The sequence below is a fragment of the Silurus aristotelis genome, assembly GCF_946808225.1.
Source record: "Silurus aristotelis genome assembly, chromosome: 15".
NCBI lineage: Eukaryota > Metazoa > Chordata > Actinopteri > Siluriformes > Siluridae > Silurus > Silurus aristotelis.
The window spans coordinates 17,161,726-17,181,893 of record NC_139588.1 but is presented as its reverse complement, the minus strand read 5'-3'; the positions used below and the strand labels follow the sequence as shown (position 1 = coordinate 17,181,893).

At 37.9% G+C, this 20,168-nt stretch overlaps 1 protein-coding gene across 1 annotated transcript in view; it reads left to right on the top strand.

Moving 5' to 3' along the window:
- Positions 1 to 19,172, top strand: part of fut8b (fucosyltransferase 8b (alpha (1,6) fucosyltransferase)) — a 69,860-nt gene extending 50,688 nt beyond the window's left edge. The window contains exons 6-9 of the mRNA XM_083562294.1: positions 2,818 to 3,064; positions 13,777 to 13,953; positions 14,289 to 14,439; positions 17,669 to 19,172. Coding sequence (XP_083418420.1) covers positions 2,818 to 3,064; positions 13,777 to 13,953; positions 14,289 to 14,439; positions 17,669 to 18,013 — 920 coding nt within the window. The 3' untranslated portion in view covers positions 18,014 to 19,172. The remainder of the gene's footprint in view (positions 1 to 2,817; positions 3,065 to 13,776; positions 13,954 to 14,288; positions 14,440 to 17,668) is intronic.
- Positions 19,173 to 20,168: the final 996 nt, after the last annotated feature.

Sequence of the window (20,168 nt, the reverse complement as noted above, 5' to 3'; positions counted from 1 at the left end):
ATGTTTTCTACATTTTGCATTATTTAATCATCTGTCCTAATTCCTAGGCATCTATTTGACTATAGCTAGCGATCATAAAATACTAAGAAGACAGTTGCAGCAACCAATGCAGCTTTCTGACTGACTGTGCTGTGCTTTTTTTAATGGAATAATTTATAGAAAGAATTTCAGGTAGCCTAAAAGTTGAACTCTACGGCAATTTACACAATTTACTCACACTAGAAGCCTGGAATTGCAGCTAATTACTTTTAAATGAAAGCCAAATTGCACAAAAAAAAAGGACCTAGCAGAAAAAATGGCGAGGTTTTCATGTAAATATAAATGAAGCCGAAATGCACATATTGTTTTTTTTTTTTTTTTTCCAGTAGCAGCTTGCAATGAATTGACAGGATAAAGGTTATGAAAAGGCTGAACTATATTTAATTTGAACATCTATTTCACTGTAAAGACAAGATGGGATGCCGTGTGGGATGTTGAAGGCTATGTTGAAGTTTGCATTTATGTAAAATGAGTGTGTTTTGTGTTAGTGGTCAGATATTTAATATTAAGGAAACGTAACCTCAAAGTTTCATAATCGGATGAAATAGTCGTTGCAAAATGATGAAGCTTTAATCCAGCTTACTTCTGCTTCCCAGCAAAGTGAGTCACTGGAAATTCGTGGAAATTCTACCTACAGATAGAGATGATGACGATAATGATGAGAGGCAAAGTCACCTTGCCATATAATACGCAATGACTTCTGAAGCATCTTTCTCTCAGCATGCTTTGAGCATGTGGGTGTTTTTCTCTCTCTCTCTCTCTCTCTCTCTCTCTCTCTCTCTCTCTCTCTCTCTCTCTCTCTCTCTCTCTCTCTCTCTCTCTCTCTCTCTCCCTTTCTCTCCATCCTTGTAAGTCAAATAATTAATGAACTCTGCTCTGTTCAGCTGAGTGTGCATATGCAGATTAGCGCGGCAGTTAAATAGCATACGGGTCAGCAGCATTGTACGTTTATGTGCACAAAATGATGTATCGAGCTCCTATTCTTTAGCGTCGCTGTATAGGTTTTATATTCACTCGCGTTGTTCCCGAGAGACAGGACGAAATGGAAACATGACGTCTTACTACTGCTCATGCAAGACAATATTCACAATATTCAATATGCAACGATTCCTTTTATTGCTGTCCTGTAACAGAGGGAAATTCAGCTCCATACTGAGGCAGAGCAGAGACAAACACAATTACCTCAGTATGTTTTAACCATAAACAATTATGATATTGAAAGTAAAAACATCGAAAGAGTTTTAAAAGGTACATTTATCTAATGGAAAAAAATACAATATATAGAGTCACTATAAATATTACTTCTGATTCTAAAGCTTTTTGCTAATATTTCTATCCATTTCTATTAATTACAGTTTGTTTCATTTACAGCAGAAATTATATGAAAATTTTTTTTATTAAGAACACCAGAAATACTAAACAGATTAAATAAATTCTAAATAAAATGGTAATTGTCCTGCTTTTTGATCAGTCAATAATACTTAGAATTGGTAATCCTTTTGAAATTCTGTAATGGCTTTAGCAACTCTATACACTTACTTATTGCCAGGTTACAATACTAATTTACAGGTTATGATTAAGTTTGAAAATAATGTATGGGTTAAAATGTCTGCATGGTTTCGAATTGTTTATATTATAATGTATTTTTTTGTGTTGTATTTTTTCATTGCATCACATTGCATTGAATCGCATTGTGTTCAATTCAAATGTTTTGAATTCAAATCAAAAAATAAAAAATCTGCATCAAAATCAAAGTAAATTATTTATAAAAGTTTATAGGACTGTGGTGAGACCTGTGATGTTGTATGGTTTAGAGACAGTGGCATTGAGTAAAAGACAGGAGGTGGAGCTGGAGGTAGCAGAGCTGAAGATGTTGAGGTTTTCGTTGGGAGTGACGACGATGGACAGGATTAGAAATAATTTTATTAGAGGGACAGCGCATGTAGGACATTTTGAAGACAAGGTGAGAGAGGCGAGATTGAGATGGTTTGAACATGTGCAGAGGAGGGACATGGGGTATATCGGTAGAAGAATGCTGAGGATGGAGCCACCAGGAAGGAGGAGAAGAGGAAGGCCAAGGAGGAGGTTTATGGATGTGGTGAGGAAAGACATGCAGGTAGTTGGTTTAAAAGAGGCAGATGTAGAGGACAGAGTAATATAGAGACGGATGATGGCGACCCCTAATGTAAGCAGCCGAAAGAAGAAGAAGGTTAGGGTAATATTTTTTCACAAAAATAGTAATAGTTAGTAATAATTGTAGTAGCAGTAGCAGTTTTAGTAGCGTTAGTCTCATTAGTAGCAAATGATGAAGTGAGAACAGCATTATTCGAAAGACAAGAAACAAAAACCTTTTTCACTATTAATACCTGGGGTGCCATAACAGGCAACAGCGTAAAAATGTGATGTGAGCAAGTAAAACATTTTAGAACCTAGCCAATTCTAGAAACCTAGCAAGCCCACGTAAGTTAGTTACTGAACAAACGAGAACACATTTTATTAGTTTAGCAGTGCACATCACTGTTAGTAATAAGGAAGTCTATGCGATTGCATGTGTATACATACTCTCCTTCCATTTAACTGTCAATTAAACAGAAATGTGGGATTTTCCACTCCAAGAAAGAGACATCCAGAAATAAGGAAATGGTAGGACAGCCATTATTCATGAGAGATCAACTCAAAAGCTATAGCTGTATTTGTTTTAGTGTTTTCTCTGTTGTCTGTTTTTTATTTATTTATTTATTTTTTAAACGAGTATCTGTTTCGTCTCTTGCTCCCTAGGGGAGGATCATGATCGGGATGTGCAGGTGGTGGAATTGCCTATCGTGGACAGTCTTCACCCCAGACCCCCCTACCTGCCTCTAGCTATCCCTGAGGATCTAGCTCCAAGGCTTCAGAGGCTGCATGGAGACCCCTCTGTCTGGTGGGTGTCTCAGTTCGTCAAGTACCTGGTACGGCCTCAGCCGTGGCTGGAGAAAGAGATGCAGGAGGCGGGCATCAAACTGGGTTTCAAACACCCCATCATTGGGTCAGTGTCTTTCTCATTACATTTTCTTATTACATTACATTTAATTATTACATTACATACAGTATTGCATTTACTTTTGTAAGGTATTAAAGATTATGTAGTATGGTCAAGTTACGGAATATGTCAAAGAAAAATAGAGAAAGGTAAATCAAAGATCTGGAATAATGCTATAATGATATGAGAGAATTTCTAAATGATTAATTATAGTATTCTATATATAAATTGAATTATTAGCTTAATAGTTTTTTCAAAGTTCACATAGAACTGTTACAGTAAAACAATCAGAGTTAGGATGCGGCGCTCTCACCGCTGCGGCCAGGGTTCGATCCCCCGGTAAGGGAACCAAACCCAGCCATTAGTGTTGCACAAGCCTTCGTGCCGGTCCCAAGCCGGGATAAATGGGGAGGGTTGTGTTAGGAAGGGCATCCAGCGTAAAAACGTGCCAAATCAAACATGCGGATGGTCCGCTGTGGCGAACCCCTAATTGGGAGAAGCCAAAAGAAAGTCTGGTATCATATTTTATAACCACTTTTATTTACACTTATTGTTATAATGGTCCTGTTATCACTTATACTGCAGGCCTTATGATTTCCTTGATTTTGTCTTTTCTTGAACATAAAAAGCTGAAAAATCTTGATCCCAAAGTCTGATACTAGAAATTTAAATAAATACCACATTCCTGAAAACTTTCACCATATAAAAGATTAGAAATGTCATCATTATCAATAATTATAAGTTGTAGTAATGTAAGATACAGGAAGCGGATGGAAGTGAAAACATTTTTACACAGAAGCTATAAACTAATGAGAAAACACAAAACAAAATTAAATGACAATGCATAAATCTGGATGCTTATGTCTTAAATCTGGACATTATTATTTTCAAATATTTTTATTTATTTTTTCTTAGAGTCAGAAGTGTTTTCTGGGCTGCTGTTAAAGAAAATAAATCAACAGCTTCTATAAAAGCACACTGTAGAATTAAATAGCACTTTAAAGACAAATAGAGGGACGAAGGAAATAATAGAAAACTGAAGAATGTTTGCGGTTGTAGATGCACAGGAAGTTTAGCCACACTGTTGGAAATTTTGGATAGTTTTCCTCCAGACCACTAGAAGCCACCCATGCTGTACCTGTCTCTGACTTTTACTTAATTCCTTTCAGGAAGACACCCTTGTGCACACTTTTGAATCTCGTTTGTCATCACTTCCATTTCTTGAGCCCATTTTGCACACCTGTTTTGTTTTAAATCATTAGCCACATTATTTTTGGTCCATGTTTTATGTTGCTCTTTGTTGAGGCACAAAATGAACTATTTGTGTAAAGCCCTATTCGGATGGGACTAGTTTTACAGGGGGTCGTTAGAGAAATTTGTGATTTTAATCCCGTCCGAATCTGCAATGTCTGTCTTTTTCTCACACGACCTCTGTAAAAATTCCAGAGCAAATTTCATACTGTTTTTCAGCAAACTCAGCCGTCCTCTGAGAAATCTAATCCCGTCCGAATGCGAATGTCTGTGATTGGCGAAAATGTTTTTTTTTCCAAAACGCGTTTACTTGGGTGTTTTGGTCAACTAACCCTAGCGCGCCGGTATTCAAATTTCTGCTTTCTGCGCTCCAATAATGGATGTAGAGGTCTTGTGCAACGCCCACATGTAAAACACAGACACTTCTACCTCCGCAATTAACACAGAGTTGTTAGTCCGATCCGAATCCATACATGAAATAACAGACGTCGGCTGAAAAAAATTCTTACTCAAACGTCGTTTGGAAAACTAGTCCTGTCCGAATAGGGCTTTAGTGATGTTTCCTGTGACTTGGGCCTTGTAGTTTTTTTCCACTTGTTCAAGGTCTCTAGCTTTTTCCTAGCCTTAGTCTAGCCTTTTCTTTTTCCTCCCCAGTGTTGGGTTATGTCTGGTTTTTGAAAAGAAATGTCTGCATTTGCATCCTCCCCCCGTTCTCTTGGCTCTACACTGGGACACTACCAATCAGACAGCACTATATAGAGTTCTAAAATACATTTTTACACTAAGCAGATGTCCTTGTGCATCTCAAGGTCTTTAGTATGGAGAATACACAGTGCTGTGCTGTAATTAGATTTATACCTTAGGGTTTTTGGAATGAGATTATGGTACATTCTATCTCTAGACGTAATATTTCTCTCTGTGCTAAAGGAGAGCAAAATATGGTCAAGAGCAGATTAATCCATTAGTGAATACAATGTGCGATTGTTATCATACTGTATTTCATTGACTTGAGTTCCTGGCCTAAAACGTTGCACACGTCATGCAAGGGGAAGCTTTGAACTAGAATGCAAAAGTTGGTGAAATCCCATGAGTACTAAAGATAGAATTGATTCCCTATTGTTCAAGCGTTTTTTTTGTGGGGGGGGGGGTTTCTCCATCCTCGAACTGCTACAGGACTCCCTTCCTGCTTTGATTTTTAACCTCTCTCCATTTTCTTTTCCCTCTTTTATCTCCCATAGCCTCTCTCCCTCTCTGTGCTATTCGTTTTCAACCCCTGCCTCATTTTTCATCACTGCTCTAGCACTTCTACCTTCCACTCTCTCCCACTCAATGTCCTGCTCTCCTTCTCTCTGTCTCTCTGTCTCTCTTTCTCTCTCTTTATCTCTCTCCCTCTCTCTCTTGCTCCACTAGGGACCTGAGAGAAAAGATGAGTGTTGACCATTAAAGGCTTTTAGGCTCCATTCAGGCTCCAACTGCTGCACTGAGAGCCGGACAGAAATATGCTTTATGGGGTTCAGAGAGTGATGTTCTGTTATATTTTTCATGATTTTCTCACTTTCACATAGAGCAAGTGTACAGATTTAGGGTTCAAGAAGCTATTTGGGGAAGTGACAAAATTCTGATTTTTTTTTTTTTATGTCTCTTATTCCCAACAGTGTGATCGCCACATAAGTCCATGATGCCCTTTACTTTGAATGCTACTTAACGCTACTTCCGGCAGAAGCTGAAAAGCAAAGCAAAACCTCATTTGAGTAATATGAAAGTTATCACACAGCTGTCTGTCTGTATTTCTTTTAAACAATAGCTGAGGGTGCTTTTTCCCATCGATTAGTCAAAATCCAAATACAGAAGAAAATGTGATATGTTTGCTATGTGTAAGGCTGGAAATATACACATAACATTATTTTACTTCTTAGTCAGATATACAACCAATAAAATAAGCAGTAAGGTTCAGTTTATAAATGGAATAAGCACTATATTTGTACAATCATCCTAATATTCTATGATTATTTGCAAAATATTTGCAATAAATAAAGCATTAATGTTTACTAAATGTCCACTACATCATGGCAGACAATTTTCTTCAAAATATATACATTATCAAATGTGCCCAAGATGTACTTTTCAGTATACAGTATACATTTTCTGCTTAAGGTCACTATGCCACCAAAAAGATTGTGTTATATTATGTTACTATACATTGATATAGAAAGGGCATTTAAGTCAAACTGGGACTTTTATCAAACAAAAGAACAAATTTCATTAAGTGGAAACTGCATTTATTTTTCGACATACTCCCCTGCTACATTCAAACATTTATCCCAGCATTTAACTAATGCAAGATTCGACATAGAAAGATTTGTCAGTATGCCTAAACCATTCTAGGACAGCTTGCTTCACTTTGTCATTAGTGATCTCAGAGGAACTCTTTTAAGAGTCCAAATCGGACCTCAACTCAGTTCAGACTTCAACTCTTCTGTGTCGGTCAAAAGCCGTAAGCTGTCTTAATAGCCAGAGTGCACTAACTTTTTTAAAAATGCAAATGTTTGTGAAAGATTGTGGTCATCATTCCCACAGAAAGATTCGTCTCTTGTGCAATTTCACATCAGGCTATACTTTCATTCTCATGGGTCAAGAATTCCACATGCTGAACTTTCACAGGAGTGACTGCTGTGGGTAGGGAACCACCACAACCGGGATCGTCACTGAAGGACATATGGCCATCTTTAAAACATTTACACCAGTTATATATCTTACTGGAGCTGAACGTCTCATCGCCGTACTGTGCTTGAAGTCTTCTGTATATATCCGCGTGGTTTTACACCTTCATTCAGAAGAAGCTTCATCACCACATCGCCAGTCTCTGAACTGGCTGCCTTTTAGTAATAGGACACACTAGCCACTTACAACTGAATGTAGTACCAAGCATATGTCAGGGATCCACCAGCCACACCTTCACCAAACCCACTTATCACTCCTAGCAGCTTTCCATCATACTAACTACCCGCACCTGGCACTCATCAGCTCACCTCCTACTTAAGTTCCGTTCTTCCTTCATATCACTGTCCGTTCTACAGTTTAGGCTGGAGAACACTGGTGGACTACTCAAGAGACGAATTTCTCGTATCACGTTGGATTACTGCGTTTTCAGGACATTGCATGTTCCAGGGACTTAGCCTTTCTAAAGGATTACCAGGGTTTGCTGGATCTTTATGTACTGTGTTGTTCGCCGCTTTTCCCTTTTTGTGCTACCTTTTATTAAACCTTCGTTTAGCTGAACTCCGGTTTCTGGCATGTTCTTCCTGCCCGACGGCATGCTACCATAGCACTACAGTAGTACAGTATGTTTTACCAAAAGTACTCTTTTTTTCATCTTTTTTTCCCTGGTGGTCTAGTGGTTAGGATGCAGCGCTCTCAACGCCAGCCATTAGGGTTGCACAAGCCTTAGTGCCGGTCCCAAGCCTGGATAAATGGAGAGGGTTGCGTTAGGAAGGGCATCCAGCGTAAAAACGTGCCAAATCAAACATGCGGATGATCCGCTGTGGCGACCCCTAATGGGAGAAGCCGAAAGAAAGAAACTCTTTTTTCATCGAATGACACTAAGGTGGGTTTCATCCTTATACTGTGCAACACTGCAGCATTTCTTTTCATTAATTGCGCTAATTTTTAGCTGAGATCTAGTATTGAAAAAATTAAAGTCAAACCACTCCATAAAGTGTTTTCTGGCACATCCCAGTGACTTTCAATAGGCTTAAGGACAGGACTCCTTGTTGGCGAATTCATGAGTGAAAATTATTCCTACTGCTCCCTGAAACACTCTTTCACAATTTGAGCCTAATGAATTTTGGCATCGTCATCCTGGCGTATGCCTGCGTTGTCATGGAAGAGAAAATCCGGGAAAACCTGGAAATTCAGTACATACAGGTAGTCAGCTGATTTTATTTTATTACCAAATAATGTTTCTAAACCTGGACCGGACCAACTGAAGCGACCCCCAGATCATTACACTGCCTCCGGAGGCTTGTACAGACACTACTGATTCATGTACTTCCCTGCTTACCCTGCTGCATCTATTGATTTGGAATAGGGTCAATCTGGACTCATTACACCACATGACCTTTGTCCATTGCTTTATAATTCAATCTTTATACAAAGTGGTGTCTTTTTGTATTAATTAGCTTAGCAAGTTATATAAGTTCTTATCACATTGTTCATGTTGAAATGTTCTTTCTTTCACTACTCGACATACTGTAGTTGTGAGTTCTACTATTGATTGTTATACACTGTGACCTCACCAAGTGTTTTAAGGACCTGAAATCACATGTATGATTTTTTTTTTCCCCAAACATTTTTTCCCAACTTCACAACTATTCTTCAAGCTTTTACTAATGAGATGGACAGTTCCTAACCCAGTTCCAGTCATTTCAGCAATCTCCTTAGTTGTTTAATTTGCTTGAGTAGCAATAGTAATTTGCCCTTTAGGAAACAGGGTGACATCTTTTTCACAATGCATTTTCTGGTATGATGGTTTTAAAATGTATGTGGCTACACAATGCATTAGTTAGAGTTAAAAGAATTGTTGACCTAAAGCAGATTAATCAGTGCAACAATGCTATAATCATATGCTCTTAAAGTATTTGCTTAAGCTTTGTTTTTCAGCCAGGCGGTGTAAATTGCATACAGATCTTTTGTTGCATACACTTGTCTATGTATGTTCATTTCTTTTTTTCATACCCTAGTTTGATAGGAAGAGCAGTCGAGGACTAAAGGTCCAGCAGCGGCGGTTTGGCAATTTAGCAACTCATCAGTAAGCCGGAACCACTTAGCTCGCACCATTAACACATCACTACCACAAATAAAATTTTCATGAAGAGCTTTCATTGACTGACTCATCTTCAGTTTGCACATTTGACCTAATTTGAGTAATCATGTGGAAAAAATGGCTGATTTTGTAGTGGATTGTAAATAAGAATTGCAAATGCAGTGTTCACATTTATCCCATTTCTACTCCCCATCTCTCATCAAAACAAGCCTCAAGCACTTGAGGGGATTTTGTACAAAGCTGAGCAGTTAAGAGTTTGGCATCTTGCTCTAGGGCTCAACAATAGCTCTTTATCTTACTGAAACACAGTGTGTGTACAGTATGTTTAATTGTATTGCATCATCATGATGTCTCTACTTCGACTTTTTCTTGGCAGCATTTGGATATTACAAATATCAAGCATGACTGATTTGCTGGTGTTTTTTATGAAGCTTGTGTTGACATTTGCTCTGAATCTGTAATGCTATTTTTTCCAAACAAGTTTGCATGGCTTTGTGCAAACTTCAAGTGTAAAACATTACAGGCTCACCTCAAAGATTAATGTTTAGTCTGTTCTATGTAAAATGAACATGACTGACTAGTCATCTTTCATTTTTACTCAGGTAGAAGGTGTGGCTATAAATGTATCAGCAATTTAGATAATAAAGTAACAAAAGTCATTCATTTCTGCTGTATATTTACTAAATTGGGGAGGGAAGCAGACAAGCTGCAAACGTACGACAAGACACATGCCTTTCTTTTTCCCTCTTTTTGCAACAAAGGGAAATTTGGGAAACTTTTGGCCACAATGTTACTTTAAGTTAATCACTGAGTGCAGTTGCTGAGGAATTCGATTGTTTTTTTTTTTTTTAAATGTTAACAAGTGCTTGCTACAAACAAACCCACTGCAGTTTTCTACGAGAAACAAGATACAAAAAGACTGAGCTCAGTGATGAGCTCTGCAAAAGTAAATAAAAAGTGCGCATTCGTTTGTTAGCAGCGGGGCATGGTCAGGGAATATCGATCGCTGGATGCTAAGCACCTCAGTGTAGCCGAGAATCAGCACTGAATGAAAGACATGAAGTGAGAGAAAAAAGATGAAAGGCAATGTGTGTGAAGGGGAGAGAGAGCGCGAGAGAGAGAGAGAGAGAGAGAGAGAGAGAAGCCGAACAGTACTGGTGCTTTGTCACTTCAGACAGTGAGAACAAGTAGGAAAAGCTACCCAACAAGGGAACGAAGAAAGGAAGAAAGAAAAGAACAGTGCATTCGACAAGCTTTCTGATCTCTCTCTCTCTCTCTCTCTCTCTCTCTCTCTCTCTCTCTCTCTCTCTCTCTCTCTCTCTCTCTCTCTCTCTCTCTCTCTCTCTCTCTCTCTCTCTCTCTCTCTCGCTCACGCTTACGCTCTCATTGCTGTAGTACTTAAGCAGGGAAACGAAGCCCTAATGCTTGTTAGTCCATTAATCGAAAACAGAATATTTAACGTGGTTGTATGGAAAATAAAAATGGCTATAAAAATAAGGGCCAAAAGGGTATCTCTACTGGAGACTAAAGGAAGCATTATTCTGATTAAGTACAAAATCTTACTAGCTAATCGGATTTTTTGTCACAGAGCTTTTTCCATTTTTATAACTGCAAAACACACTAAGACATTTTATTAGTGTAAGCAATAAAAGTCCAAAAACAAACAAGATTAATGGCTTTATATGGAGCAGGCCTTTATGTTTACATCTACTTTAATAAACCTGCAACACAATGCTGCCATTTTACATTACAGTTATGTTGTATTTAGTTTGATTTAGGGGATTTATTTGAGGTGAAAATTTCAAATCTTGACTAGAATAGGACTTTTCCTGAAGAAAATGTGAGCGGTGCTTGACGGGTGCACCACATTACCCAAATAAATAAGAATTTTTATTTTGAAGTATGTAAATAGTAGTTCAGTGATTAAGGCTCTGAGTTACTGATCAGAAGGTTGGGAGTTCAAACCCTGGTATCACCTACCTGCCACTCTTGGGCCACCAAACTGCCACTTACTTTAGTCCTTAGCTCTGTGTTCTGTTCTGTAACTCTGTGTTGTTTTATGTAGCACCAGTTGTTCTGGAGGAACGTTGTCTCATTTCACTGTATATGGTTGAAATGACGATAAAAGCTTCTTTGACTTGACTTAACTTGACTTGAGTCCTTGAGCCCAGGATCATGGCTGATCCTGTGCTCTAACCCCATCTAACTAACATTGCTCAGATGCAGGTGCATCTCAATAAATGTAAATATCATTAAAAAGTTGATTTATTTTAGTATTTTAATACAAAAGGTGAGACTGTATATTATATATATATTCATCACACACAGACTGATATATTTCAAGTGTTTATTTCTTTTAATTTTGATGATTATGGCTTATAGCTAATGAAACCCAAAATTTTGTATTTGAGAACATTTGAATATTGTGAAAAAGTTCAATATTGGGACTCGTGGTGTCACACTCTAATCAGCTAATTAACTCCAAACACCCACAAAGGTTTCCTGAGCCTTTAAATGGTGTCTCAGTGTGATTCAGGCTACACAATCATGGGGGGAAGACTGCTGATTCGACAGTTGTTCAGAAGACGATCATTGACACCCTGTGCATTGAGGGTAAGACACAAAAGGTCATGGCTGAAGAAGCTGGCTGTATCCCAGCACACAGAGTGCATACAGAGGATACAGATTGCTGTATCCAAGCACATTAATGGAAAGTTAAAAGGAAGGAAAAAATGTGGTAGAAAAGTTTAAACCAATACAAGAATTGGGGGAGATACACAAAGAGTGGACTGTAGCTGAAGTCAGTGTTTCAAGATGCCCCACGCAAGATGCCTGACGCATTCCTTGTTTCACGCCACTCCTGAACCATAGACAACGTCAGAGGTGTCTTACCTGGGCAAAGGACAAAAAGGACTGGCCAAAGTCGTCTTTTTAGATGAAAGGAAATAAAATGTTGCATTTAATTTGGAAATCTAGGTCCCAGAGTCTGGAAGAAGAGAGGAGAAGCACAGAATCCAAGTTGCTTGAGGTCCAGTGTAAAGTTTGCTCAGTCGGTAGTGGTTTGGGGAGTTATGTCATCTGCTGGTGTTGATCCACTGTGTTTTATCAAGTCCAAGGTCAGCACAGCTGTCTACCAGGAAGTTATAGAGCACTAATGCTTCTCTCTGCCGACCAGATTTATGGAGATGCTGATTTCATAGAATCTCTGGGGTATTGTCAAGAGGAAAATGAGAAACCAGAGACCAAAAAATGCAGATAAGCTGAAGGCCACTGTCAAAGAAACCTGGGCCTTCATACCACCTCAGCACTGTCACAGACTGATCATCTATACCATGCTGAATTGAGGCAGTAATTAAAGCAATAGAAGCCCATAACAAGTATTCAAATTTTTTGAGATAGTGAATTGATGGGTTTTTGTTCATTGTGAAAACTTGAAATATATTAGTCTGTGTGTGATGCATCTATATAATATACAGGTTTCACTTTTTGTATTAAATTACTAAAATAAATCAACTTTTTAATGATATTCTAATTTATTGAGATGCACCTGTATGTGAAGAAAGAATTATAATGTGCTGTAATGTACATTTGGAAATTATAAAGCACTTTTAAACTTGCACGTGGTTCTTAATGCCAGGCAGAGATTATATAAGTCAATATAATCTTTCCCCAATGCTAACTCAAGCACTGTTTAGAGCCACATATGCAGTAAAGATCTGCAAAGCGCTTTAAGAAAATGACAAAATCTACAAATTTGAAAGAAACTTTTCCCTCCCAGCATCTGCAAAAATCTCAAATCAATTGTCATTTTCTAGTGTAAACTAGTGTACGAGCATTCTGTCATAATGTAAGTATATTGTACAGTACATTCAGATTTAAGTTTAATGTCTTCTAATAGATATGTAAAATGTAAAATAACATTTTAAGGACCAGCAGACACCCTGTGTCATCATTATGTGTTTCGATTTTGTAAAAGCAAAGCGTTAAATGCAGTCTTGTTCTTTCAGGCATTTTTGACCAAAGATGTCCGGATCAATGAGATTCAAATCTTTTCATCTGAAAGTTTCTTTGTTACACTGCTTGGGAGCAACACTGGAGATAAAGATTTATATTAAAACATGTACAGGTGTAAATAAAACTTTTCTTTGGTGAAAATTAGATACGTTTAAGCTGTGGACCTTGTATTGTAAATGCAGATATTCTAACTGTCAAGGTTTAGCTAGGAGGAATACCAAAATCTGCCATATTTTAAAAAGATAGAACTTATAGTACTATGGTCTCTGTAAATGCCAATGATCTATTAATAGCTGTATACATTAACATAATTACAGTAACAGGTAAAATTTATTAAATGGGAAAGTTAAGATTCATTGTCGAACAACAATATACAAGCGTACGCATATTTCAACTTTCAAAATCTCCTTCTGCAAAAAGATGAGGTGAGAACATGAACAAAGGGTTTAGAATAAGAGAAAAAACATTTTATGCTGGTAAGAACATTTTTCGGTACATTTTTGTTTGCGTCTCATTCTTTATCCCTGGATTTTATCATTAATTTTCTCTCTATATGTCGATCTGGGATTAGTCATGGGTTTGTAAAGGTAAGTGCAGCTGTATTAAAGCAGTGTGTATGGTGTGCTTGCAGGGTGCATGTGAGGCGCACTGATAAAGTTGGCACAGAGGCTGCGTTTCACCCCATAGAGGAGTACATGCTGCATGTAGAGGAACAATTCCAGCTCATGGCCCAGCGCATGCAGCTCGACAAAAAGAGAGTGTATTTGGCAACTGACGACCCCTCACTGTTGCAGGAGGCCAAGAGCAAGTGAGTGAACTGAATCAGGAGTGTGTTTTCTTGTCCATGTGTGTGTGATGTGGGAAAAGTGTGGATTTGTTTTTACAGATATGAATATCTAAAAGTTTTGACAATCATGTGTTTTATGCTTTATAGCTTGTGTGATATTTTTCAGTAGAACAAAAATTTGTCAGTGTGTGTGTGTGTGTGTGTGTGTGTGTGTGTGTTTGTTTCCTTTATTTGCATTTGTATTTAAAAAAGTTATATTTTGTTCCTAAATTGTGAACCTGTAGTTTATTTGTGTGTGTGTGTGTGTGTGTGTGTGTGTGTGTGTGTGTGTGTGTGTGTGTGTGTGTGTGTGTCAGATACCCCGATTATGAGTTCATCAGCGATAACTCTATCTCGTGGTCAGCTGGACTGCATAACCGATACACGGAGAACTCTCTCAAGGGAGTCATCCTGGACATCCACTTCTTGTCCCAGACTGACTTTCTAGTCTGTACATTCTCTTCACAGGTATACACACACACTGTACCTATCTGATTTCAGGTATCAAGTAACATATACAATAAATCTGAAGTGTGTATTCTCATTTCTTAATAACACACAAATATTATGGGTGTGTTAATATGTCTATATACACCATGATTGCACTGTGGCTGTATGGTTGTGTGTCCATTTCAAACCTGGAACCGCTCGGTTTCCTCACGTCTCTATGGGTTTTCTTTAGGTTCCCCAATTAACCTTTTATTGTATCTAAGTGAAGAGGTTGTAGTTAAAAGCAATAGCAATGAACAATTGTACGTTCTGTCACATTCAGGCTGTATTCCTGCCATTAGCTCATTGTTCCCTTGATATTCTTTGGCTCCACTGATCTACATAATAAATATATAGCTTATCCTTCTATATATTATACACTTATATATTATCATTATTTTCTTATATTTATAATGCTACATAACATAATAAATATACTTAGCTATATAGTATACATATGCAGAATACTTAGATACTGTATAGCTGTACAGGTATTACCTGAGTTCTGATATGCTTTACTCTCTCTGCTGCTAAGATCTTTTGAATATGAATTTCAGAATAGCCATGGACCCAGAGACTATCAAGTGTTCCCCTGGTTTCATAGGAGGAATGCAGCCTAAATGAGACAGAACATACAGTTATTCAAGAAGAAATAGATACGATGTGAGGGTGTGATAAGGTAGTGCAGTGAAATGTTTTTTGTGAAACTTTGCTGAACAACAGCTGATTTGAGGTGAATTAAGATGACAGTAGCATTTTAACAAGTGTAAAAGAATAAGAGTGAATGTCATTAAAGTGGCAGTGTTTATTATATCCGTGTTGCCCTCTAGTGGATGGCAGCAATACAATCCTACCAAAACCTGAACTCATCGGCTCTTAAATACGAACACCTATATGACTAGTATCTTATTTATGCAGTCAATCACAGGGCGGCAGCACAAAGCTTAGACCCATGCAAGTCACGAGATTCAGTTATTGTTCACATCAAACATAAGAATGGGGAAAATACGATCTCTGTGGCTGATGGTCTAAGGTTTGTTGGTGTTAGATGGTCTTGTTTGCATATTTCTGCTGATTTCCTATGATTTTCAAATTCTTAAAACTCTAAAGTTTACACAAAATGGTGTGTGTGTGTGTGTGTGTGTGTGTGTGTGTGGGGGGGGGGGGGGGGGGGGTGTCCTATCTGTAGAGTGTCTGCAGGCTGAAACACCCTGCTGGTGAGGGAAACCAGAGGAGAATTACTTTGGTCTGAGTTGACAGGAAGTAGTAACTCAAATAAGCACTTTTTACAACCGTGCTGAGAAGAAAAGCATGGCTAAATGTACAACATAGCAAGCTTTGAGCTAAATAAGCTGCAACAGCAGACAATTGCACCAAGTGTCACTATTGCCAGCCAAGAACAAGACTTTGAGGCGGCCATGAACAAAGACTCAACTTTTAACTGTTCTTTTTCCATTCTTCAACTGCCTATTATCCACTCCATCCTGTTTGGTACTGGCAGAGATGCAGTGGTGGACAGGAAGGAAGTAAATGTAATTCATTACTGTACTTAAGTAATTTTTCCTCGATCTGTACTTTACTCAAGTATTTCCGTTCGGGGAGGCTTTTACTTAATTACATTAGAAAGTGAAATATCTTACTTGTTACTTAACTTCATTTCGCAAAATCAGTTGTTCCTTTTTGTTTATGAGTGGATAAATATTTTACAGGTCAAGTATGCAGCAAGCTGCCAATCAGTGTAGAGTGCAGTCTGTTTTAAACTTGTTTTCATTGCCGCTTGCCAGTGGCGGGTTTAGGCGTAGGCGACGTGGGCAGCCGCCCAAACCAGCATCTTGCCGGGGTACGTAACGAGGAGTGTTTTGTCTTGTGATAAAAATGATAAAAAGAAAAGTAATATCTTACCTACTGTATTTCTACTTTTACTCAAGTACATGCTTTGTGTACTTCTCTCACCACTGCTGAGATGTGCTTGTGTTTACAAAGAGTTGCAGAGTGTGATTTTCTGAGTAATATATCCTTCCCGGTAGCTGAAAATTCTGACTACTTTTGCCTAAAAGGCATTTCCACCCACAGATTTGTCACACTGTGTTTTTTGTTTTGCACCATTTTGAGCCAATCCCATGGTTTCTAAAAAAACTCAGATCAGCCCTTCTGGTACCAATACCCATGCCATGATCAAAGTCACAGGTGTTTCACTTTTTTGTTTCCATTCTGATGTTTGATGTGAACATTTCCTGGAGCTCTTGACCTATATCTGTATCAAAAGAAATTTTGCATAATTTTGCACATCGTTGTTACTGAACGTTTGGCCGATTAGAAAACTGTCCAGGTGCTTCTAATAAAGTGGAATGTAAGTGCTCAGAATATATATTTAATATACATGTGCATGTAAATAAGTTTTTTTTTTAAAGGTATTTAATTATTTATTAATTCATTATTATCTCTTACTAGATTCCTGCTTGTTGGTAATGCAATATATGGCAGTTTATTTGTTACATTTTATACACTTGTTCTAAGAAAGAGACTTCCCCCTAGGGTACTGGGAAAAAAATTTCAAGGACTCATTCTCTGGAGCTCTGCTCAGACACAAGAGCTCATTGCCAAGCACAAAGAGGGAACTTTTCTGGGGTCCAGATTCTCAATTTAATTCATTTTTATTTGTGTAGCACTTTTAACAATATACAATGTCTCGAAGCAGCTTAACAAAGTTAAATCGGTTATAAAAGAATGTAAAAGCTTGGTCCATATAATTGTACATTTTTCCTTTAAGAGCGAGCCAGTGGAGACAGTGGCAAGGAAAAACTCAATTTGATGGCATGAGAGAAACCAGATATAAAAGGAACCCATCCTCATCTGGGTGGTACAGACTGTCCATTATTTACAGTTCAATTGTTGTTATGGTGTGCAGTGACAGGTGATTAAGTGCAACCTGTGGTCCTGAGCCATAGTAGAGCCATAGTAGACTGCTGACATTAAGTACATTCCAATTTTATTTTTAAAGATCCCGTGTTGCTCAGCAATCTCATACGTCAAAAGACATGAATACACCAAGATGAAATGACTATGTTTGACCCACAGTTAAAAGTGATTTTCTTTAAGCAGAGACTTTCTTACAATACTTTAACACTTGGTTATGAGTTAAAATGTTTTGTTCAATGTGCATTTCTGAACACAGAATAATTTCATCCTGTCTCGCTTGTTGTACCAGGTGTGTCGTGTAGCCTATGAGATCATGCAGACTCTGCATCCAGATGCTTCATCCTACTTCTACTCTCTGGATGATATCTACTATTTCGGCGGGCAAAATGCTCACAACCAGATCGCCATCTACGCACATCGGCCGCACACTGCTGAGGATGTCGCACTGGAGCCTGGAGATGTAATTGGCGTTGCTGGAAACCACTGGGACGGCTACTCCAAAGGACTGAATCGCAGACTGGGGCGCACCGGCCTCTATCCATCATACAAAGTGAAGGAGAAAATCGAGACAGTGAAATACCCCACCTACCCCCAGGCAGACAAACAGCTCAACTCAGAAAACAGGGCAAAGTAGACTCAAAGAGACAGTAAGACACTTTAAAATCCGAGTGAGGCATGAAGAGACTGGAACAGACTGAGACAGACAGAGGCAGAAAGAGATAGGGTGAGAATGGCAAAATAATTTTTCCTGTATAAAGCTTATTGATAAAGGAGAGATAATAAGACAGTCCACAAAGAGATACATGCTGTCAGTGTGTGTATGTGTGTGAGCTAAAAGTGATGATGTCATGAGATGTTCGAGATGGGGAAAAAATTGATGGAATGAAATAATGGTATGGAAAGAAAATATATTAAGAGGTATAGAGAAGGAAAGAGACAGCAAAATCGGAAATGACAGAATTGTGCACAAAAGACGTGGAAACAGATAGAGATATGTCCAGGTGGAACAACATAAAAAAGTCAGAAAACTAGGGTTAAAGAAAGAGAAAGAAGAATGGAAAGAGACAATGATACACATGGAGACAGAATGAGATTGACATAGGAATGAGACATCAGAGAAAAATACAAAAATACAGAAATAGGTTAAAAGAAGCAAGAGGAAGAGACTAATTAAGACTGAAAGAAAGACAAGAAAGAAAGAAAGATTTGAAAGACATGGGCTGATGTGGAAAGAGACAAAAAAAGCACAGACAGCAGGAATTATCAACTGGGGGGGACTCTGTATCAGGAAGCAAACTAAAACATTCTGAAAAATGGACGCACGCTGGGGACACTACTGTGTTTATTTTTTTTTCACTTTGATGTAAAATACCCCAACGAACCTGAGGCAAACAAGCTACAGATTACAGAAACAACATGTACAGAGGCTGCAGAGACAGGAGGGATAATGAGACATAATCCACAAAGACAGACGAAGGACGAGTGCTTGTGCTTTGACTTAGCACAGCCTCCTGAATGACTCTGATATGGGTGGAGGCGGAGTGTCTCTGTGTTTGACTGCAGGCGATTTGGACTCGGCAACAGCTGAGCATGATTTACAAACCCATAATTCTGCCTCGCTTTCTAGTTTTATTGTTATTTAAATGTCCCAGGGTGGTTTCAAGTAATTTTTAATCTTGCCTTTTAATCTCTCCTGCCTGTTGGATCACTGGTCACTAAGAAACTAGGGGAACTCAGTAAAACTTGTGAGACATAATAAAAGATAAATATTAGGGTGCTTCTTATTTCTTTAATTGCGCTTCCTTGTTTTGTTCCCTTGCTTCTTAGTTCTTCTCACTAAAAATGGGAGAATAAGGTTGCATGGAAAGAAAACAACACCAGAGGAATGAATGCCAAACGTTGTGCCATGTCCAGTCAAATATACATCACTTTAACCCAGTTATTGATGACTTGTTGTCCAGCATGTTTTAAACTATACAATATCTACTCTATTGTCATGACTGACTTGGCATGTAAATTCAAGCCCATTTATTGACTTTGTTCTTGTCTTATTATTTGTTTGAGCCTACACTGAAAAAAAAGAGTTCATTGAATTTACTCAAAATCAAAGTTTCAACACAGTTCATCTTCATACTGTACATCCAACATAAAATGAGCATGCATTTTTAAAACCTTGGAATCAAACCAACTCCATACATTCACCCAAGCTCAGGATCCAACCCATGAGTTAATTTAACACTATATCCATTTCCGCTGTTAGTGCCACATCTTTGTGAGACTTTTAATCGTAATTGGATCACATTAATTATACTGTGTACATTGATACATTTTTTTTACATACTTAAACTTACATATTTCCAACTAGTAGATTAGATAATGTATGTGTTTACATTTCATTTAGAAAAAGGTAATCATGTTTTAATGACCAATTAAGTATTTTTATGAAAACTATATGTAATATTTTCTGTGACCACAGATTCCCTTTTTTTCAGTGAAGGTAGTTGTGTGAAAATGCTAAATGTACACAGTAATCACATGGCTCCCACATAAGCATATATATATATATATATATATATATATATATATATATATATATATATATATATATATATATATATATATATATTTTTTTTTTTTTTTTTTTTATTATTATTTTTTTTTTTTACACTGGAAGCCTCTGTGTCCATTTAATGAATTGATAGTCATTTAAAGTATCTAGCTTTTTGAAATGGAGCAGGTCCACAACAACGTACTCTACCCTGACTGACTTATATAGTTCTTCAAGAGAA